This window comes from Meles meles, chromosome 9 (genome assembly GCF_922984935.1).
Source record: "Meles meles chromosome 9, mMelMel3.1 paternal haplotype, whole genome shotgun sequence".
NCBI classification, from domain to species: domain Eukaryota; kingdom Metazoa; phylum Chordata; class Mammalia; order Carnivora; family Mustelidae; genus Meles; species Meles meles.
Genome location: NC_060074.1, coordinates 32,714,700 through 32,737,101, shown reverse-complemented (window position 1 = coordinate 32,737,101; position 22,402 = coordinate 32,714,700). Strand labels below are relative to the sequence as shown.

General features: G+C 42.1%; 1 protein-coding gene across 3 annotated transcripts in view; it reads right to left on the bottom strand.

Annotated features, from left to right (window-relative positions):
• Positions 1 to 21,883, bottom strand: part of MOGAT1 (monoacylglycerol O-acyltransferase 1) — a 37,330-nt gene extending 15,447 nt beyond the window's left edge. The window contains exons 1-4 of one of the 3 annotated variants that reach the window (XM_046019561.1): positions 21,661 to 21,781; positions 11,036 to 11,236; positions 5,172 to 5,350; positions 4,191 to 4,395 (exon numbers count right to left, since the gene is read on the bottom strand). In XM_046019561.1, coding sequence (XP_045875517.1) covers positions 4,191 to 4,395; positions 5,172 to 5,282 — 316 coding nt within the window. In that variant the 5' untranslated portion in view covers positions 5,283 to 5,350; positions 11,036 to 11,236; positions 21,661 to 21,781. Of the gene's footprint in view, positions 1 to 4,190; positions 4,396 to 5,171; positions 5,351 to 11,035; positions 11,237 to 21,530 lie in introns of all 3 variants that reach the window. The other 2 variants (XM_046019559.1, XM_046019560.1) reach the window with 2 other exon arrangements.
• Between the last annotated feature and the right edge of the window lie 519 nt (positions 21,884 to 22,402).

Here is a 22,402-nt window from a genome sequence, read left to right as displayed (position 1 = left end):
CTATCACTTATCTGGGTAGGTTGTACACTGCTCGACTCTATGGACTCTATTCACATTGCACTATAAGTGAAAGACGCCCTCTGCAGTTGTTCAGTGCACAACCTGGATAGCTGTATATGGTGGCCTTGATCACTACCCTGGTGAATCCTGGTTCAGAATCAAAAAGCATATTCTTTTCAAGAGATTGCCCTGGACCTTCTGAACACACAAGGGCCTGTTTTCAGATATTTGATGTGGATTTTTGTTTCCCAAATCTAGATTTATAATGTAAATGATTTTAAAAATTCAGACATCTGACAAATAACCAGATCTTTACATGGTTCCAAAATGTCTAGTCTGACTTTGATAAATTGTTTGTTTAAGATAGTTATATAATTGTTCAGTCTTGTACCAGGCTTTCCCACATAAAAATAACTTTAAAGATTCCTTGTCAGATTTTGAATGTACTAAGTACTTTTTCCTCTTGGAGGAAAAAGCCATGAACTCTTAAACGAAAAAAAAAAAAAAAAAATACAAGCCACTCATGACCTGTATTACAGAGATAATTGCTTTTTAAAGTCTTATTGTTTCCTTCCATTCATGGCTTTATCCATATTTTGAGTCATAAAAGAATGTGTCAGGCAGGCTTTATTAAGACACAACACACCTCATTTCTCAAAGGACAGTTATATGCTCATTTTACTATAAGTGCCTATTACTGGGGGAATACAAAATAAGGCAGGATTCTGAGTGACCAACCACTTACTAAAGAGGCAGCAGGTGGAGGGGTAGAGGGTAGAGAACCTGAGTCTCAATGGGTTTGAACTTCTCTTGAGTTCAAGGCATTGCCATTCTGCCCTGCATGCCCGGAGTGGGAGCTGGAGGCATTAATTCCATTGGAAAGGGGGCCTTCTGAGTTTCCAGACACCAGCTCTCCTCCGGCCACTTCTCAGTTCCCTCTCTGGGCTCTCTCTGTAGAACATCCTTAAATGCTGCTACGACTTAGAGCTCTAAGACCTGCATATTTGTATTCCTCTAAAATTTCTATGTTGAAACCCTAATCCCCAGTAAGAAGGTATTAAGAGGTAGGGCCTTTGGAAAGTAACTAGGTCATAAGAACATAGCCCCCAAGATGGGATCAGTGTCCTCACAAAAAGAGGAAGAGAGGACCTAACAAGATGCCTATCCATAAGCCGGTAAAGGAGCTCTAACCAGACACCAGATCTGCCAGAGCCTTGATCTTGGACATCCAGCCTCCAGAAGAGTGAGAAATAAATGTCTATTACTTAAGTCACCCAGTCTATAGTATTCTGTTACAACAGGCTGAGCTAAGACAGGCTCCTTCAGAGTCTCTGATACCTTCTAATGTTATCTACATACACGGATTCAAGTACCACTTACGTGTGCTGAGCTCTCCCAAATCCATCTCCTGGGACATCTTCCTCCTGAGGCTCTACACCCACACTTCCAATGGCCCAGTGGACATTTCTACCTTGCCAACTCAAAGACACCTCAAACTCCATGTTTCCAAACCCAATGCACTGTGTTCTTCTTGCAACACTACCTCTCAAGGTGAAGGGGACCATCACCTATCTTGTCACACAAGGAGAGGTGTAGGCTCCTCCCATACATATCCCCTCTTCTTAGCAACCACGTTGACTCACCACTCATTCTCACATTCAAAACACTTCTTGAGCACCTGCTACAGGCAAGACACCATGCTAGATGCTGATGATACGACATATATAGTTGCTACCTTCATGAGGCCACATCAGTCCCTAAGTGTTGCCCATTAGCTGTTTTTCATATTGACCTCCTCTGGGCTATATACGTGGCTGTTGTGATCTGATCTCTGCTACCTGCCAAGCCTTACTGGGCACATGGGAAGGAGCATGAGCCTCGAAACACTGAATGTGGCTGATGAGTAGAGATTCACCAAAATGGACCAAGGAGGAATAGTTTGGGGGGGGGGACTTATGGGGACTTATAGTGACAGAAACCCCTTGGGTAAGAGCAAAGCAGGCACTGGTCAGCAAAGAACCTCTGAAACTCTATTGCTTCCTCTTCTTTTTTTTTTTTTAAGACTTTATTTATTTATTTGACAGAGAGAGATCACAGGTAGGCAGAGAAGCAAGCAGAGAGAGAGGGGGAAGCAGGCTCCCTGCCAAGCAGAGAACCCGATATGGGGCTCGATCCCAGGACCCTGAGATCATGATCTGAGCCGAAGGCAGCCGCTTAATGACTGAGCCACCCAGGCACCCCTCTATTGCTTCTTTACTGCATGAGGTTTGGTACACATGTCTGTCTGTCTTTCACACCCAGAGAGGCAGCCACCAAGACAGGCATAGAGTAGAAAGGCAGCCTTGGATCAGGGGCCATCCTGGAAGCTGGTTCTAGGAAAAAATTGAGAACTCTCCAAACTCTGAGATAAGGACACCCTAAGGCTCTACCAGGTACAAGTTTGTATATTTTTATTTAGCTTTATTTAGCTTTTATTTAGCTTTATTTTAGCTTTTATTTAGCTACAAATTTGGATATTTTTTTAGCTTTAGTTTGGATATTTTTTATTTAGCTTTTATTTAGCTTTTAGAGATAACTCAGGTGATGGCAGAAAGGAAAAGATCCCATGACATCATAAGCCAGAAAGAACAGACAAGGTTAATCTCAAAATGCCAGCTCAAGCAAATGGCAATGACTCCGAGGTTCGATATGGAGAAAGACTCTTAAGGTTGACTATATGTATCTGACATGGCCACGGAAAGGGGTGTTCCTACATCTCTTGTACCTTAAATTTGCCACACCTGCTCTCAGTTACCACTACCCAAACTCACTTGCAGCTTGGAATCAGCAAACAGTATATTGGAAATATATTTCTGTGCTTTTTTTGAAATTTAAAAAATATCTCTTTAATTTTTTTTCCTCGTATAAAACTAACCCAATCAATGTCTGCAAAACAACGGAGGGATTTTTTGCCTCTATAGTAGTTTGGAGGTTTGGTGCACCCTCTAGAGGCCAAATGCAGTGACAGCCAGACTGGACAGAGCCCAGAGCCTGAAAACCCAGCCAGGGATCCCAGTCCTCTGGTGGTTAGTGATTTCCTATCAGGTATATAATGACAACAGAGACTTGAGAAATTAATAGGAATTAATGAAAACCTGGGAGACCCTGGAAAATTCTCTTTGAATATGCCACTTATCCTGAAATTATACATTTTCCCAAAAAGGCTACCCACTTTTCTTTATATCCAAGAAATGCAAGACAACAATAGTTAATGTAGACGATGACCATAAACATAAAGCACTTTGTAAGGTCCTGTAGTTCATGCTGAGTCAATAAGTTGGTCAGGTTAAAAAATCAAATAAACTGAATCCCTCAAATTGACGTGAGAGCTGTTAACACAAGCTTAGCCTCTGTACACACTCATATAGTGTCTTTATAGTATTTCAGCTCAATTTTATTCTTGGAATTGGTAGAATCATGGTTTCATTAATCAAAGAGTCTTCCACTACTTCAGAGTAGCAGAGTAGAATGAACTCAGTTCTGAGCTAATCTGGGAAGAAAAACTCAGACTGAGTATGCTTCACTTATAACGGCTGTTACTTCAAGACATGTTGGAGGCTATTTTCTCTAATGCTCATAAATACAGGCAAAGTGCTTCTCCAAAGGTGCAATCTATCACTTGTCTGACCCGAGATTCTTTCTTCCACATCTGGATACACAAAATGCATCCATCAATTTATTCTTACATTGAAGTAACATCTATTGAACAGTCCTATATCCCAGGCTCTATGCTAGAAAGGAGTGGAGTAAAAAGGACATAGTCTGGGTCTTCCTGGAACTTCCAGTCCAGTGGGGGAGACAAGAAACACCCAAGCAGCATGAGAAGAATCAGACAGGGATACAGACACAGGGCTTGACTAGGAAACTATAAACCTGGGCACCTGGTGGCTCAGGGGGCTAAGCCTCTGCCTTCAGCTCAGGTCATGATCTCAGGGTCCTGAGATCGAGCCCCGCATCGGGTTCTCTGCTCAGCAGGGAGCCTGCTTCCCCCTCCCTCTCTGCCTGACTTGTGTTCTCAGTCTCTCTGTCAAACACATAAATAAAATCTTAAAAAAAAAAAAAGAAACTATAAACCTGTGTTTGGGAGGAAACATCCTGTGTGATCCCACCACCCTTAAACACTGGAGAAATAAGAATCTGCCTTCACTTACCACTGGTCATCAGATAGTCTCGAAAGAGTGGACAGCGGAACCAAAATGGGAGCACATGAAGATACGCGGTGAAGCCAGGAAACAGCTCCTCGAAGTCTGAATAATTTGTACAAAAATTTCCAAAGGCTCCAGCAACAAGCACTCCATGGGGGTGAAACCCAAATATATAGTTGTGACTTGGATCCAAATCCCAGGTTTTGATGAGCTACCATATATAGTAAGATTTAAAAAAAAAAAAAAAAGATCCAGATTAGGTTCCAATAAGAAACCAAGAAACTCATGGTAAGTTTTTATGTCAAAAGGAAACAGGAGCGCCTAGGTAGCTCAGTCAGTCAAGCGTCTGCCTTCTGATTAGGTCATGATCTCAGGGTCCTGGGAGTGAGCCCCACATTGGGATCCCTGCTCAGTGGGGAGACTGCTTCTCACTCTCCCCTCTGCTTGTGTTCTCTCTTGCTATCTCTCTCCCAAGTAAATAAATGAATAAATAAAATATTAAAAACAAACAAACAGGGGCGCCTGGGTGGCTCAGTGGTTTAAGCCGCTGCCTTCGGCTCGGGTCATGATCTCGGGGTCCTGGGATCGAGTCCCGCGTCGGGCTCTCTGCTCGATGGGGAGCCTGCTTCCCTCTCACTCTCTCTGCCTGCCTCTCTGCCTACTTGTATCTCTCTCTGTCAAATAAATAAATAAAATCTTTAAAAAAACAAACAAACAAACAAAAAAAAAAAGAAAATGGAAAACATGACTTGTTTAGTTCTCTGGGTTACAGCTGTTTCCAAATGTGTAAACTATTTCCTGACCCAGAGCCCCCTGCACATAGCCTTCAAAATGATGTCAATTTAGCTCAGATCCCATTTAGAAATTTGGGCTGATCTGCAGGCTTTCTCCCTCCGCAAAGAGAAAAGCTTGAACTATTTATGATGAAAACAAATTTCCACTCTTCTCCCAGCTCAAGATAGTACAACATAAAACAATTCTACTCACGTGAATTGGAAAATAGTCCTTAAAATACCTCCAAACGGTCCAGCTTCTGACCCAATTGGATCTCCTGCCTCCTTGCTCTGGGGTACTCCAGTCAAAGTAAAGCCATGTCATATAAGGGACATAGAGGAACCAATAGTTGTATACGATCAGTATCACGATAACTCCAATGCACACTTGTGCTGTAAGAAAGGGAAAGACCTTAGGAATCAGGGTCAGTTAGCATCTGCTCACTATACTGTATAATCAGTGGTCCATGGCAGGGGGGTTTAATAAATACACAAGGTGCGTTAAACTGAGCCTAAGTCCAAGTGAGGTAATATAACAAGACAGCAATGATACAGTATTATTTAACATTTATTGTCTATTGACTATATGCCAAGTACTGTATTGTGTATTCTGCCAAAATATTTTCATGTAGTCCTTGCATAGCCACAGTATCAATGAAGTGGCTACAGCCCTTTTTGTAGCAGAGAAAATGGCATAGAGAGGTTATATGGATTGCCCAAGCCCCACAGAAAGGAACTAGTTGATCTAAATCCAGAGTCTACTCTCAAAGTTGCTGGTCTGCACAGGCTCCCTGACATGATATATGGAGGAATGATTGCTGAAAAAAGAGATGCAGGAATTCCTACTATAGGTGTTTACCTTGCTGAGCCACCATTATTTACCTGTCGACAAAGAGGGAACATTCTAGCAACAAACTCTATTTTCAGGAACTCTGTTGCCAGGACAGAAATAGCATAGGAGAAACTCTTTACATCTTAGTTCATCTTTTACTACTTTCAACATTTCGTTATGACAAAGCAAAATCCAAATTGTTTATGCACCGAATGACATAGCTTCAAAATATATGAAGCAAGAAAACTTGACTGGGTAGTAGCTACAAGAATGTTTGCCTTAAAGTAATACATTAAGCTAAGCTAGATTTTTTTTTTTTATATCAGTGCTCTCATACTAAAAAATATTTATAAAAAGAGAAATATGGATGGTCTGGGTGGCTCAGTCAGTTAAGCATGTGACTCTTGATTTTGGCTCGGGTCCTGATCTCAGGGTCCTGGGAGCCCTGGGTCTTGGTTCCATGCTTTGTGGGGAGCCTGCTTAAGATGCGCTCCCTCTCCCTCTGTGCCTCCCACCCACCCATCCCCATGCTCTCTCTCAAATAAAGAAAGAAATCTTTAAAAAAAAAAAAGAGGGAGGGAAAAATTAATGAGAAAGGAGGAGGGAAGCATAAAGTCACAAAACTTGGCACACAATAAGTGCCCAATAAATACCACCCGTTACCTATGACTTTAAGGACTGCCTTTGTCTCTTCTGTTATGTTCTGCAATCTTGGTTTTAGAGTTGGTTTCAGTTCCCCAAACTCCTATCCACTCCCTACCAACTTTGCTACAAAGAGTTCTGTTTCCAAACCATCCATCATAGTATCTGATTAACAGCACTTTGACCTATCAGAGTTTTGTAGGTACAGTTTTTTTTTTGTTGTTGTTGTTGTTTTTTTTGCCAAAAACAGAACATATATTTATATTTCTGGAGATATATAAATCAGTAAATATCCCAGTATAGATTTAAACTAAATACAGAATTGACCCCCGTAAGAGGACAGACCTGCTTTCTCCAGGATAGGTTAAGGTTTGTTAAAGGAAAGTACATGAAAGGTCAAGGAAGAACATGCCCTCTATCCCTCCATAGGGTGTTTTGTTGCATTCTGGAACAGCCAGAGACGTTTTCATGACTCCAGGAGTATGGCCAAAGAGAGTGTCCTCTGCCCTCATTCCTATCAGGATCATTTCATTTTGTTTCACCTGCTTCCCTCTACCCAGGTCTGAGCGCTGACAATTTACCACTGTTGGTTAATATTTCTTTATTCTATTACAATGTGTCAATTATGTACAAGACACTTCCACAGGTCTTACTAAGCTGCACTCTACACTAGATCGGGTGAGTTAAGATGCAGCAGGGAAGGGAGAGGACAGTTTCTGAGTGGTGACCACCTCCCCCAGGCAATGTCATTTTCTCTCCTCCCAACCTTCAAGGTACACAGTACTGTCACCATTTTGCAGATGTGGAAACTGAAGCGCAGGGATTTTTAGGGTCCAGAGGACTTGAACCTGGATCTGCCTAATTCTTTTTTTTTTTTTAAAGATTTTATTTATTTATTTGACAGAGAGAGATCACAAGTAGGCAGAGGGGCAGGCAGAGAGAGAGAGGAGGAAGCAGGCTGTTCGCAGAGCAGAGAGCCCGATGTGGGGCTTGATCCCAGGACACTGGGATCATGACCTGAGCCGAAGGCAGAGGCTTAGCCCACTGAGCCACCCAGGTGCCCCAGACCCACCCTTTAAAAACAAAACAAAACAAAAAAACAACCAAACTAATCATGGCTCATGGCAAGAGCACCATGAACTTACAAGTATTTATTAGAAACGCATAGGCAGGCGCATAAGCATAAGAAATCAGGCAAACGGGAGGGTCTGTTTTCCTTACTATAATGATGGAGAAACTGAGACCAAAAGCATAGTAACTTAATTTGAACCACAGGAGTCAAGAGCAGATCCAGAAATAAAGTCCCCGGGCTACTCATTCAGTGTTCCACTAACCCAACCACACACACACACACACACACACACACACACACACACTAATTGAACACATACTGCATCTCTCTTCAACAGCCACTCAATATTCTGCTTGGATGATGGTTAAAACACGGACCTGGAATTGGACCGCTCATGTTGGAATCTGCCACCGACTAGCTGCCTAACCTGCAGCGAGTTCTTTTACTTCTTGAACCTTAATGCCTTTACCTGTGAGATGAGCTAATGACAGCTCCTGCCTCCAAGGACGATGGGGAAATAAATGTAGACATGCCATCATGCCTAGCACACTCTTGACAAATGGGAGCGGTGTTACAATGATTGTGTTTACTATCACACGTTTGGAAAATGCAAAAACTAAAAGCAGATAAAATATCAGCCACATTCTTATCACTCAACCAAAAGTACTGTTAAAATTTTCCCTGTGGTCTTTTTTTTTTTTCCTATGAACAGTTATGTTTCCTTAACAGGGCTGACCACATTTTTTTTTTAAGTTTTTGTATTGTATCTCTTTTTATTTTTTTTTTAATATTTTATTTATTTGACAGAGAGAAATCACAACTAGGCAGAGAGGCAGGCAGAGAGAGAGGAGGAAGCAGGCTCCCCGCGGAGCAGAGAGCCCGATGTGGGGCTCGATCCCAGGACCCTGAGATCATGACCTGAGCTGAAGGCAGAGGCTTTAACCCACTGAGCCACCCAGGTGCCCCCCTGTATTGTATCTCTTATGATGATCTCACACTAGCTGTTTTATATTATAAATTCGGTATTAAAACTTCTTCAAAAATGGTCTTTTGGGGGCACCTGGGTGGCTCAGCGGGTTGAAGCCTCTGCCTTCGGCTCAGGTCATGATCCCAGGGTCCTGGAATCAAGCCCCGAATCTGGCTCTCTGCTCAGCGGGGAGCCTGCTTCCTCCTCTCTCTCTGCCTGCCTCTCTGCCTACTTGTGATCTCTGTCTGTCAAATAAATAAATAAAAATCTTAAAAAAAAAATGGTCTTTTTGATGACTCATTCACATTCCATTGGATGGTAATACTAATTCAACCATACTTTTCTTTTTGAAAATGTGGGCTTCTCACAAATTTTCTCTAGAAACAAACTTGTATAACATTTGCCCACATTTTAATTAACTTCTAGAGGACAGTCAGGAAACCCCTGGATCACCAAGCAGAAACACCTCCGTCACTTGATACACTCGGATTCCTCACAATCCAAAGGCGCTGTTCTCATTTAAACTCCCACTGCACACGTCGCACGCATTCTTTAATATTTCATATCGTTTACAGCACCAAAATAGCTTTTTAAATCCCATGATCTTAAATTGGACTGAGAGAAGAAACACTTAAAAAACTAGGTGACCGGATCACCTCTCTTTTCTATTTTTATCTCATTAAGCAATCCAAGGTAACATGATTCCTCTGAATGGGAGGTCAAAGAGAAAAGATAAAAAAAAGTCTACTCCAACGTATTGCATGGTTCTCAAAACCGACACTGGTACCTTTCAAAAGCGTCTTCATCTACAAACCAAGTTGCACAGAAGGCATGAATTCCAGTTGTGTCCACGGAGGTATATGTTGAATGAAAAACCAAAAGCCAGCCTCTATCATTCACACTCTATTATAACTTCAGGCCCACAGCTTCTACTTCCTCTACATCATCAAGAAGCAGCCTCCCCCTCACTTCTTTTTTTAATTGCAGTGAAACTCACATAACACAAATGAACCATTTTAAAGAAATCAATCTGGTAGTGCTTAATACATTCACAGTGTTGTAATTCTACCTAGTTGCAAAATACTTAGATCACTCAAAAATGAAACCCTGAGCCCATCAGGCAGTTACTCCCTATTCCCTTCTTCTCTGCCCCTAGCAACCAGCAATCTGCATTATGTCTATGTCTAGATAGTTCATATGAATGGATATTTCATATGAATGGATCCAATATGTAAGCTTCTGTAGACTTTCACTTAACATCAGGTGTTTGAACTTCATCTGTCTTGAAGCATGTATCGGTATGTCATTCCTTTTTAGGGTTGAATAATATTCCCCTATATGACTATATCATGACTTGTTCACCCATTCATCTGTTCAACATTCGATTTGTTTCCACCTTTTGGCTATGATGAATAGTGTTGCAAGGACCCACCCACTTCAACAGTACTAAGAGAAACAAATAAGGCTCAGCCAAAATGTATGGCATTGTCATTAAATTCAGCATCACCAATAAAGGGACAAAATGACCAGATGCCTCTTGATATGATCTAATGGGAAATAAACCCCATTACTTTTGTGGTCTTTTTGCCAAAAACACTCAACCTGACTCTAATCATGACAACATAATTAGGCAAGTCCAGACTCCGGGACATTCTATAAGATAATTAGCTGGGGCTATTCAGAAAATATCAGAGTTTTAAGAGATTAAAAAAACAAATAAAAGGTGGGGCACCTGGGTGGCTCAGCCAGTTAAGCATCTGCCTTTGGCTCAGGTCCTGATCCTGGGGTCCTGGGATCCAGCCTCATAAGGGGCTCCCTGCTCAGTGGCATGTCAGCTTCTCCCTCTGTCTCTCCCTTGCTGCTGCCCCCTCTCTCTCTAACAAATAAATAAAATCTTGGGGGGGGGGAGGTATAGGAGCTGGTCTGGCTTTAAAGGAAAATTTGAAGACAATTAAGGAAACCTGAATATGAGCCATATATTAAATAAGATTATTGTATCACTGACAAATTTTGGGGGTATGATAATGGGATTGTGATTATGTCGAAGTTCCTTGTTTTTAAGAGACACATTCTATAGTATTTATCATGAAGTGCCATGATATCTACAACTTACTTTCTTACTTTCAAATGGTTCAACAGCAACAATAAGAACAAAGTGTATGTGGAGGGGGACACAGAGAGAGACAGTGTGTGTGTGTATGCACATGTGGAGAAATGCTAAGACCTGGTGAACCCAGGTTGAAAAAAAAGGCTTACTGAACTATTCTTTCAATACTTCTGTAAGTTTGAAATGTTCCAAAATTAAAAGATGGAAGGAAATATATGACCCACACATATAACTGATCATAGCAGGTTAAGCACTGCTATCCGGCTGGGAGTGAGCTGGAACCTCACAGAGCCAACTCTGCATTTGGGGAAAAAAAAAAAAAAAAGTCTGGACTTCCAACTTTTCACTCATAGAGGGAATCACTGAACGACCCACTTGGCAGCTTTCAAAGCTGCCTGTAGGTTCCCCTAGCTTTATAGAAAAGAAGTGTTCTAGCAAAAATCAGGGGTGAAGATTACATTTTTTCCGTGAACTGAAGACTTCTGGCAAGGAGTGGTGGCAGGGTCTGCGCTCTGGGGTGGGGAATGTCCCTCAGTGCTTATGTGGACCCATATGCCATTTCTGCAGCATTAAGTAATGACCTTCCTCTGCTGCTGTCCCGTGCCGCGTCCTGACTCCAGTGCGCTCACCGATGCTGACAACAGTTCAAGGTTGTTGATCTAGAAAGCACAAATGCAAAGGCATTGTCTGATCCAGGGCAAAACGCCCATCAATGCTGGCAGAATTTGAAAAGTCCATGAATCCTAATGACATGTTTTACCTATAGGCACCTCTTTAAAGACCTGATGTATATAAACTGATAAATTCCTTTAAGTTCTCAGTTTCACTTTATCAGTTTTTCAAGATTTAAGACAGTAATATTTAGAACACAGAAAAATAATTGGTTAATGAAACTTAGAGAACACACAGGCTTTGGAATAGTGGCAGTGTATGGGAAACTCTCCATAAATGTTCTTAGCCCCTACTTGCTTGAGACCTTCAAAAACACCAATGGCAAATGGTTCACTCCAAAATGTTATTTGATTTGTTCTCCAGTGTGCACATTACTTTAGTAAAAATAAGTTTTCAAAAAATAGGTAAACGGTAGGAAAAAATACACCAAAACACTGATAATAATTACCTCTGAATAAGAATATGGAATTTCTGGGGCGCCTGGGTGGCTCAGTGAGTTAAAGCCTCTGCCTTCGGCTCAGGTCATGATCCCAGTGTCCTGGGATCGAGCCCCACATCGGGCTCTCTGCTCTGCGGACAGCCTGCTTCCTCCTCTCTCTCTCTGCCTGCCCCTCTGCCTACTTGTGATCTCTGTCTGTCAAATAAATAAATAAAATCTTTAAAAAAAAAAAAAAGAATATGGAATTTCTCTAGGGTCTTTAAAAGCCCTTCTACACTTTTCAATTCTTCTAATAACTAGTCTGAATTATCTTATAATCAAGATTATTTTTAAAAAAGAAACAAAATGGGGCACCTGGGTGGCTCAGTCTTTAAGTGCCTGCCTTCCACTCAGGTCATGATCCCAGCGTCCCAGGATCCAGCCCCGCATCTGGCTCCCTGCTAAGCAGGAAACCAGCTTTTTCCTCTCTCATCCCCCTGCTTGTATACCCTCTCTCACTGTCTCTCTCTGTCAAACAAATAAATAAAATCTTTAAAAAAAAAAAAAAAGAAACAAAAAGGCTTCACTAGAAAGAAAGAAGAAAACAAACTGTAGAACAAATCTACTTATGTGAGAATATTCTCCTCTTGAACATGATTTTATTAAATTTCCATGAGCAAATAGCATCAGAAAAATAACGACTTAAGTTTTATTTATTTGGATTAAATAACGACCAATATTAAGAAATAATTGAAAATATTTAGGGGCGCCTGGGTGGCTCAGTGGGTTAAGCCGCTGCCTTCGGCTCAGGTCATGATCTCAGGGTCCTGGGATCGAGTCCCGCATCGGGCTCTCTGCTCGGCGGCGAGCCTGCTTCCCTCTCTCTCTCTGCCTCCTCTCTGTCTACTTGTGGTCTCTCTCTCTCTGTCAAATAAATAAATAAATAAATAAAGAAGAAAATATTTAATTTGTATGTGTATCCTTCCCACTTGTATCCAAGAAGTTTTCGTTTCTCCCCTATGAAAATTGTTTCTATACTTATTTTAACCATGCAACAGAGTATGGAAGAAGAAAATGGAATTCAAAGTTTAGCACATCACATTCTCTTCTTTCCTATTCCTGAGGCACTGTATTTCAAAACACAATCAGAGCCATCTGTTGATTATAAGAATGTTAGCGTAACATTCTTCTGATTTTTAAAATTCCTATTTAGGGAACTTACCTCCCAGAGTTTCTTAGGATGGTACTAAAAGACAAACCTCAGATCCCTCTGCAGAATTTTGCATCTCAGTATTCCTCATACATGGTTCTGTTCCACATTGCTTTTAAAAAAGTTTTAGGGAGAGGGAACTGCATTTTTCTCATCTAAAAGCAAATTCATTATTGGACCTACTTCTTTACCTAATGAAAGCACATAAATTACCAGGATCCAGTTGAAACTAGTCCCATGTTCCTAATTTCTGAAATGTTTACCATTGGAAGGACAAAATAAGCACAACTATTTTGTATAGCTACAAACTGAAAACCGTAATTAAAGAGAGACATAACTAAATACAACATGTGGGTTCTTTTACTATAAAGGACATTTGTGGGGCAGTGACCGGAATATGAATAGAGTCTGTGTATGGATTAGGCTGTTGAACGTAACAGTTCTTTTTCTCATTTGGATAATTGTACTGTGGTTATATAAGAGTATCCTTGGTTTTAGGAAATATACACCAAAGTACTTAAGTAGAAAGAAAAACCAAGTCTGTAACTTATCCTTAAAGACTTAAAATAAAGAAAGTAACAAAGCATGTGTGTGTGTGTGTGTGTGTGTGTGTGTGCATGCACATGTGTGTGTTTGTGAAAAGAGAGAGACAGGGACAGAGAAAGAAAGAAAATATGGTAAAATGTTAACATTTGGGGAATCCGGTGAAGGAATACTGGAACTTTTGTAATCTTCTAGAATTTTTCTTTTCTTTTTTTTTCTTTTAAAGATTTTATTTATTTATTTTTGTGAGAGAAAGAATGAGCGAGCAAGAGGGGGAGAGTGGGCAGAGGGAAAAACAGACTCTGGGATCATGACCTGAGGCCTAACCAACAGAGCTACGCAGGTACCCAGGTGCCCAGAATTTTTATTTTCTACAGTATTTCTGAAATTATTTCAAAATAAAAAGCTTAAGGGCACCTGGGTGGCTCAGTGGGTTAAGGCCTCTGCCTTTGGCTCAGGTCATGATCCCAGGGTCCTGGAATCGAGCCACGCACCAGGTTCTCTGCTCAGCGGGGAACCGCTTCCCTTCCTCTCTCTCTGCCTGCCTCTCTGCCTACTTGTGATCTCTGTCAAATAAATAATAAAAAAAAAATCTTGAAAAAAAAAATATAATGGCCCTCCCTGAGACCTACAGAATCAAAGTCTCTGGGTAATTTGCATTTTAACAAAAATCCCCAAGTCATTCTTAATTAGGATCTAAAGTTTAAAAACTTCTGCTATAAATAAAATCACACAGTGGAAGACTCGGTATTTTTGAGATATCAAGTTTCTCCAAATTCATCTATAGATTAATCGCAATAAAAAAAATCAATTCCAATGAAAACCCAACAGGCATTTTTTGTGTGTGTGATAACTGACGAGCTGATTCTAAAGTGCAAATGGAAACACAAAGAATTTATATGATTATCAAAACCACTCTGAAAAAAAAAAGCACCAAGGTCTGAGGGCTAACGAGATCTGATTCCACAAATTATTATAAAGCTAAAGCAATCACAACAGCACTATACTGACATCAAGAGAGACAATGGAATGAATGGAACAGAACAGACAGTCCAGAAGTAAACCCACCCATATACGAATACCTAACTTTCGGTGAAAACACAGGGCACTACAGTAGAGAAGGGACAGATTCTGTTTTTGTTTTTGTTTTTGTTTTTAAGATTTTATTTATTTGACACACAGAGAGAGATCACAAGTAGGCAGAGAGGCAGGTAGAGAGAGAGGGAAAGCAGGCTCCCTGCTGAGCAGAGAACCCGTTGTGGGACTGGATCCCAGGACCCTGAGATCATGACCTGAGCCGAAGGCAGAGGCTTAACCCACTGAGCCACCCAGGCGCCCCCAGATTCTGTTTTTTTGTTTGTTTGTTTAAGACACAGGGCAGGAACAGCTAGATTACACATATGCCGGAAAAATGAACTTAGACCTTGCAGCACATACAAAAAGTAATCTCAAATAGATCACCAACCTCTATATAAAACCTAAAACTATAAAACATGTAGGATAAAATATAAAAAAATCTTTCTGGCCTTGGATCCCTAAATAAAACACCAAAAAACACAATCCGCAAAGAAAATATGGATAGACTGGACTCTGCCAAAGTTAAAAACATCTGTTCTTTCAATGACAGTTTAGAGAATGAAAAGATAAGCCCTAGAGTAGAAGAAAATTCTACACAAAGTATATACCTGACAAAAGACTTGTATCCCAAAGAATACAACCAACTCTCTAAACCCAATAGAAAGAAAACAAGCAACCCAATTAAAAATGGGCAAAAGATTTCAACAGGTACTTCAAAAGATAAGATATACAGATAGCAAATAAGTATATGAAAAGAAAATCAACATCATTAGTCATCAGGGAAATGCAAACTAAAACCACAATGAAACACTATCATGTACTTATTAAATCCCAAAATTTAAAAAAAATGGGTTTATCAAGTGATGGCAAGGATCTGGAGCACCTGGAACTTTCATACACTATTGGTATGAATAGAAAAATGGTACAACCACTTGGGAAGAAAACTTGGCAGTTTCTTAAAAAGTTAAACCTGGGGTACCTGGGTGGTCCAGCTGGTTAAGCATCCACCTTCGGCTTGGGTCATGATCGATCTCAGAGTCCTGGAATGAGCCCTGTCTCAGGCTCCCTGCTTCTTCCTCTCCTCCTGCCCCTTTTTCCCTCCCAGCCCCACTTGTGCTCTCTGTCTCTATCTCAAATAAATAGACAAAATCTTTTTTTTTTTTTTAAGTTAAATCTGCAAATACCATACTGTGACCAGTCATTTTGTTCTCAGGTTTGGAAATAAAGAATAAAGAAAGCGGGCACCTGGGTGGCTCAGTGGGTTAAGCCGCTGCCTTCAGCTCAGGTCATGATCCCAGGATCCTGGGATCGAGTCCCACATCGGGCTCTCTGCTCAGCGGAGAGCCTGCTTCCCTTCCTCTCTCTCTACCTGCCTCTCTTGTGATTTCTCTCTGTCAAATAAATAAATAAAATCTTTAAAAAAAAAAAAAGAATAAAGAAAGCACATGTTCATACAAAGACTTGTAGGAAGAAATTCACAGCAACATCAATCATAATACCTACAACCCAACTATTCACCAACAGATGAACAAACTGCAATGTATCCTTTCACTAGAATACGCCTTCAAAACAAAAGGCAGTGAACTACTTATACACACAAGATCCAATCTGAAAATAATGATGTTGGGCGAAAGAAACCAGACCAAAAAAGAGTACCTATGGCATGCCTCCATTTATATGAAATGCTACGTGACCCAATCTGTAGGAGAGAAGACACAGGAGATGAATGGCAATGGAGAAGGAGGGATTACAAAAGGGGTATGACGAACCTTTGGGATGATGTTCATTGTCTTACTGTGGTGATGTCTTGGAGAGACAGTTTATCAAACTGTATACTGTATCATATCAAACTATATACATATCAAACTGTATGTCAGCCATGCTTCAAGAACAATGCTCAAGTAAATAAATCAAACCACTCAGTAGAAGATCATGGGCCAATCCAATGCCATCTAAGCAAAACACTTAACCTCTTGCGTTCCAGTCTTGTCATCTAAAAAAGGAAATCTAGTCCTCTCTGCCACAAGCGGTTATAGGTACAAGACGGTCAGTAAATGCTGGCTCTCTCTTTGTCAGCTTCCTACTTTCCAGTTAGCAGGCTGGTAGCCCACAAACTAGTATGTAATGGTTCAGTTTCTTGAATATTAAGATTGGATGGCTGGTGATCCAGCAATCCCACTCTGGGAATTTATCCAAGGGAAATGAAATCATCATCTCAAAAAGAAATCAGCCCTTCACCCCCAACCCCTGTGTTCACTGTAGCATTGCTTACAGTTGTCAAGACATGAAAACGGCATTAAGTGTCCATGGATAAAGATATATATGTTATCCAGCCATTAAAAAAAAGAGGGGAGGGAGGAAATCCTGCCACGTATGATACCATTGGACAGATGTTGAGGACATAATGCTAAGTGGAATAAGTGAGACAGAGAAAGATAAACATTGTATGATCTCACTTGTGTGTGAAAATTTAAAAAGAAAACAAAACTAATTCACAGGTGTGCCTAGGTGACTCAGTCCGCTGAACATCAGACTCTTAGTTTCAGCTCAGGTCATGATCTCGGGGTTGGAAGGTTGAACCCCACATAAGGCTCCATGCCCAGCGTGAAGACTGCTTAAGATTCTCTCTTCCTCTCCCTCTGCCCCTCTACCTCTCTACCCCTCCCCCCACAAAACACAAACATGAAACCAAAAAACGAATTTGTAAATACAGAGAGCAGATCAGCGGTTGGCCAAAAGCAGGGGGTGAAGGGGGTCAAAAGGTACAAACTTCCAGTTATAAGATAAATAAGTGCTGGGGATGGAATGCACAGCATAGTGACTATAGTCACCAATACTGTGTGTGTATGTGTGTGTGTGTATATATATATATATATTTTTTTTTAGATGTTATTTATTTATTTGAGAGAGAGCACAAGCAGAGGGAGCAGCAGGCAGAGCTAGAGGGAGAAGCAGACACCATGCTGACTGAGCAGGGAGCCTGATATGGGACTCAATCCCAGGACCCTGGCATCATGACCTAAGCTGCAAGCAGCCATTTAACCAACTGAGCCACGCAGATGTCCCAACAATTCTATATTGTATTTGAAAGTTGCTAAAAGAGAAAGTCTTAAAAGTTCTCATCACAAAGAAAAAATATTTGTGGGCGCCTGGGTGGCTCAGTGGGTTAAGCCTCTGCCTTCGGCCCAGGTCATGATCTCAGGGTCCTGGATTGAGGCCTGTATTGGGCTCTCTGCTCAGCGGGGAGCCTGCTTCCTCCTCTCTCTCTACCTGCCTCTCTACCTACTTGTGATCTCTCTGTCAAATAAATGAATAAAATCTTAAAAAAAAAAAAAAGAAAAAATATTTGTAACTATATGTGATGATAGACATTAACTAAACTTATTGCGGAAATCATTTTGTCATAAATACATGTATCAAATCATTACGTCATCCACCTAACACTAATACAATGTTATAAAACTGGATGACAGGTATTTAACATTTATTTCAAGGAAAGAGTGATTGCACGACTAAATGAAACATTTGGAGATTTTTAAAATATATCTCAAGGGCTAATAGCTTAAACTCGTTTCCTGGAAAGGAGAACGCATTCCAAGATTTTGATTTAGAGGTCTTAAAATAGACAGTTAATAAAAACTCCCTTGACACCACTGAAAGTAGCTTCTACATCTATTCCTTCCTTCAAGATTGATAATTAAATGGAAAGAAAGAAGTAAGCTCTTATCCTACCTTTCCAGTACAAATTGAATTGTAGGGTAGTCAAATGGCCCTAAATGATGGAGAAAAATTATTCTTTGCAGAAATTCTAGCCAGTATGTGAACAAAGAGTGACAGAATAAGAAAACTAGCATTTAAAAAAAAAAAAAAAAGAAAACTAGCATTTTGCGGTCCCACGTGGCAGCTGACTCAGGCAAGGATCACTAATGGAGTCCCCTACGGTCAGTGGAGAACTTTTGCTTGCACATGCCAGTTACCGGCCCTCAGATTACTTCCTATCTGCACCCACCGATCACGCTTAGACACTACTGCTAATGGGACAACTGGACATTGTGTACACCCTGACATAATGCAGTGTGAAGCACACAGCGCTGCCTGGGGAAGAGGCCTTGCCACAAAGGTTTCATTTACATCGAATTAAGCCTTGGCAGGCTGGGCGGCAGGTTAAGCCTCTGCCTTTGCTTGAGGTCATGATCCCAGGCCGGAGTCTGCTTCTCCCTCTCCCTCTGCCGCTCTCCCAGCTTGTACGCTCTGTCTTAAATAAATAAAAATCTTAAAAATAAATAAATAAATCTCATTAAGTCTTAGATCTAACTTCCACTGTAGAAGAAATACACGGTAAGAAAGAAAGAAAGAAAGAAATACAGGGTGTTGGGGGACATGTTAACATTACAAAAGAAGCAATCAGGAAAACCACGAAGGGAGACACCCTGCGGGACAGATAACCTCCTTTCTTTAGCATTTCGCTGACAGGAAAACAAATAGGGAACACTGTTCTAAATTAAAAGACCAAATGCAACACAAGGGTCTTGTTTGGAACCTGGTTCAAATAAATCACCAAGAAAAGTGTATTTCCAACACAGTTTAGGAAATATGCACTTAGTTTAAATGATTTGAAGCAATGATTGTTAATTATGCTACATGTGTACTATGAATATGTAAAGAATATTTAATTTTATGTATGCATACCAAAGTATTTAGGATTAAAATATACTATGATTTAGGGGCGCCTGGGTGGCTCCGTGGGTTAAGCCGCTGCCTTCGGCTCGGGTCATGATCTCAGGGTCCTGGGATCGAGTCCCGCATCGGGCTCTCTGCTCAGCAGCGAGCCTGCTTCCCTCTCTCTCTCTCTGCCTGCCTCTCTGTCTACTTGTGATCTCTCTCTGTCAAATAAATAAATTAAATCTTTAAAAAAAAAAATATACTATGATTTAAAATGTCTTTGCAAAAACAATAGATAAAACTAATACAGCAAATTGTTAAAATAATTATAAACCCAGGTAATGGGTATATATGAGAGTTCACACTCTTCTCTCTACTTTTTGCATGTTTGAGTTTTAAAATAAAATTACCGCTACATATAGTACAAAATAATATGCTCCTAGTAACAAAATGTCAAATGCATGCAATAAAAGGCATTTAAATGGTCTGCTAGCCACTCTAGTCTGACTCAAATTAAGAACATTAGTCATACCTCAGTCACTGGTTCACTCACGTTTGACACCTGCGGCTCCCCACGTACTTACAGCCACGTGACCTTGAGCAACTGACTTCACCTCTGGGCTCCTTCATTTGTAAAATGAGTATGGGGTAGGGCCTACCTCCAATGGTTGCTGTGAGGGTGATGCAGGTTAATACAACTAGAGACACATGGGAGCAGAGAGCCTCCCTTCTGGGTGACACAGAGGAGACAGTCATTCAACAAGTATTTACTTTGTGCCTTCCAGGGGCCAGGCACGTACTGAGTGCTCCCACACTGAGCTGGTGGACAAGGTTGGTCATGCAGACTTTTCTCAAGTAACCACAGGCATACATAAATACGAGTAATGACAATGACTGCCATAAAAGGAAAGGACCGTGGGCCACCAGGGGTGTGTGACTGATCAGCAAGATCAACAGTCTCCAAGTTCGAGCCATTGGAGTGGGCAGCACAGTGGTTAAAGCAGGGACCCTGGGCAGAATATTTGGGATTGCACCCAGCCCCTCGCACTCCCACCAGCTATGTGACCTCGAACAATTTACTTCACCTCTTAGTTTTCTCATCTGTCCTATGAGTGCAGAGACGCACACTCCGTGTCTCATAGAGTTGTTGGGAAGATCGCAGGGTTGATAGTGTCTGGTGCTTAGAACAGGGCTTGGCACACACTAAGCCCTCAATAAGTGTTCGTTAGGATGTCAATGTTGTGATGTCCTTTGCTCCTTGGACTGTAAGGCGGCCACACCTCTCTTAGGGTTTGGCCTGCGAAGACTTAATGAGTTACCGGTTTGAAGTTCCTTTTTCAGTAAACCCTAGCTGTACCCTAGAGTCACTTGGAGAGTTTGTGTGTGTATACACACACACATTTATATAGTTACATAGATACACAAAATATTGATCCACGGGCTCCATTCTGTAACGAACTTATTAAAGACACTAGGGATAGAGGTCGAACACCTGTGTTTTTTAGACGTTCCCCCAGTGATTCTAATGCATAACCAGGGTCGAGAACCACTGACCAGGCATTCAAAATGTGAAAGCATTTCAAAAACTATAGACTTCTACAGTGCAAAGAATTTATTATTGTTGTTATCATTGTGGCCTCCACAGGGCAGAATCCATGATCTCATTATAGCATACAAATGCTGTTAGCCTTCAGAACAGTGCAAGTTTTCGGTAATTCCTCCCTCGTTTCATACCATCCACGCCCCATTTACTCTAAGAGCCGAACAAACATCCAGGAAAAAAAAAACGCTCCGGTAACCCAACCCGCTCCATCTAGCTCCGGCCTCAAGGTGCCTTTCTCGATGGGATTAACTTGGGAACCCGCTAGAACACACCCTTGAGTCGAGTTATTTACCTACAGAAGCCACCCAAGCAAAACCGATGTTTGCTGCAGACTTCCTTGTACAAAGGTACCTTTCTGCACCTGAGGGATCTTAAACACGGAAACGCTTACACGGCTATTTGTCACGAGGGTGGGATGAGGAAGGAATCAGGCTGTAAATACTCCAGCATTGTTGTTTGTTTGTTTTTTTTTAATCAGTCGACAATTCAGGAAACGAGTTTACTAACTTTGCCAGCCTATAGTGCATTGTTCCATGGCTTGATTGGACTGTGGTGACATCTGGGTGTATCCATTTGCCAAAACTCATCAAGTTGCATAATTATCATCAGTGCCTTTTACTGTAGGTAAGGTAGACATCAATTAAAAAAAAAATCCCAGGGAAAACAGTTGCCAAACAGTCCTTCGCTACAAGGTGCACGTGGGGAGAAAAACCAAGAGTCCCAAGTTAGCTCTCCAAAGCCCCCTTTGACCTGCTTGTTCTGACTTACAAGGGAAGAAGGGCTGGCGGATCTAAACTCGTCCTTGGACAAGGACTGTCGGCGAGGGAGGAGACAGAGACCCTCTACACCGTGTAGTCTGGCCTGGATCTTGGCGCCCGGGAGCGCGCGGGGTCCTTACCGAGCAGCAGGAAGGACAGGACCCACTGCAGCACCGCGGCGGTCTGCAGCCGCCGCGCTAGCGGGATGTTGAGCGGCGCAAACTCGACCTTCATGCTCCGGCCCGGGACAGGACTGCGCCGACTGCGGGCGTCTTAAACCTTGTTGATTCGCGGCGCCTGGGAGGAGTGAGCGGCCGGATCCCGGCCTCGCGCGGGACAGCCCCGGGGCGGCGAGGGGGAAGCGGCGGCGACACCCGGGGAGCAGGCGGGGGCCGGACTTCGTCGTGGGGGTGGGGCGGGAGGGCTGAGGCTGGGGGCTGCCAATCGCGCGCGCCCGGGCCGCCGTGCAGCTGGCGCGCCCGGGCGCATTGGCCCCAGCGCCGGAGCGCTGCTGAGAGCACACCGCTGTGGGTACTAGGGATGGCGAGGGGTCAGCTGGTGGCCTGCCCGAGCTCGGCATCCTGCGCTTCTGCAGCCTTGCGGAGGACCTGGGATCTCCACTGGGATCTGATCGTTGTTCAGCTCTTCCATCACCTTCAGTATCTGCCAGTAAACCCACCCCTTCCTCCAAACACTCTGGCTGGGTAAGGGTTAGTTCAAGACATCGACCACCAGCTAGAAGGAGGTGCGGGACAATGCTTCTGTGCACGCGGGGTACTCTTGTGTTTATTGGTGTGTGTGCCCTACCCCGCCTTTTAACTCCGGCGGAAGAGGAGAGGCAGAGATCTGTACTCAGATCCCTACACTGGTTACAGAAACCTT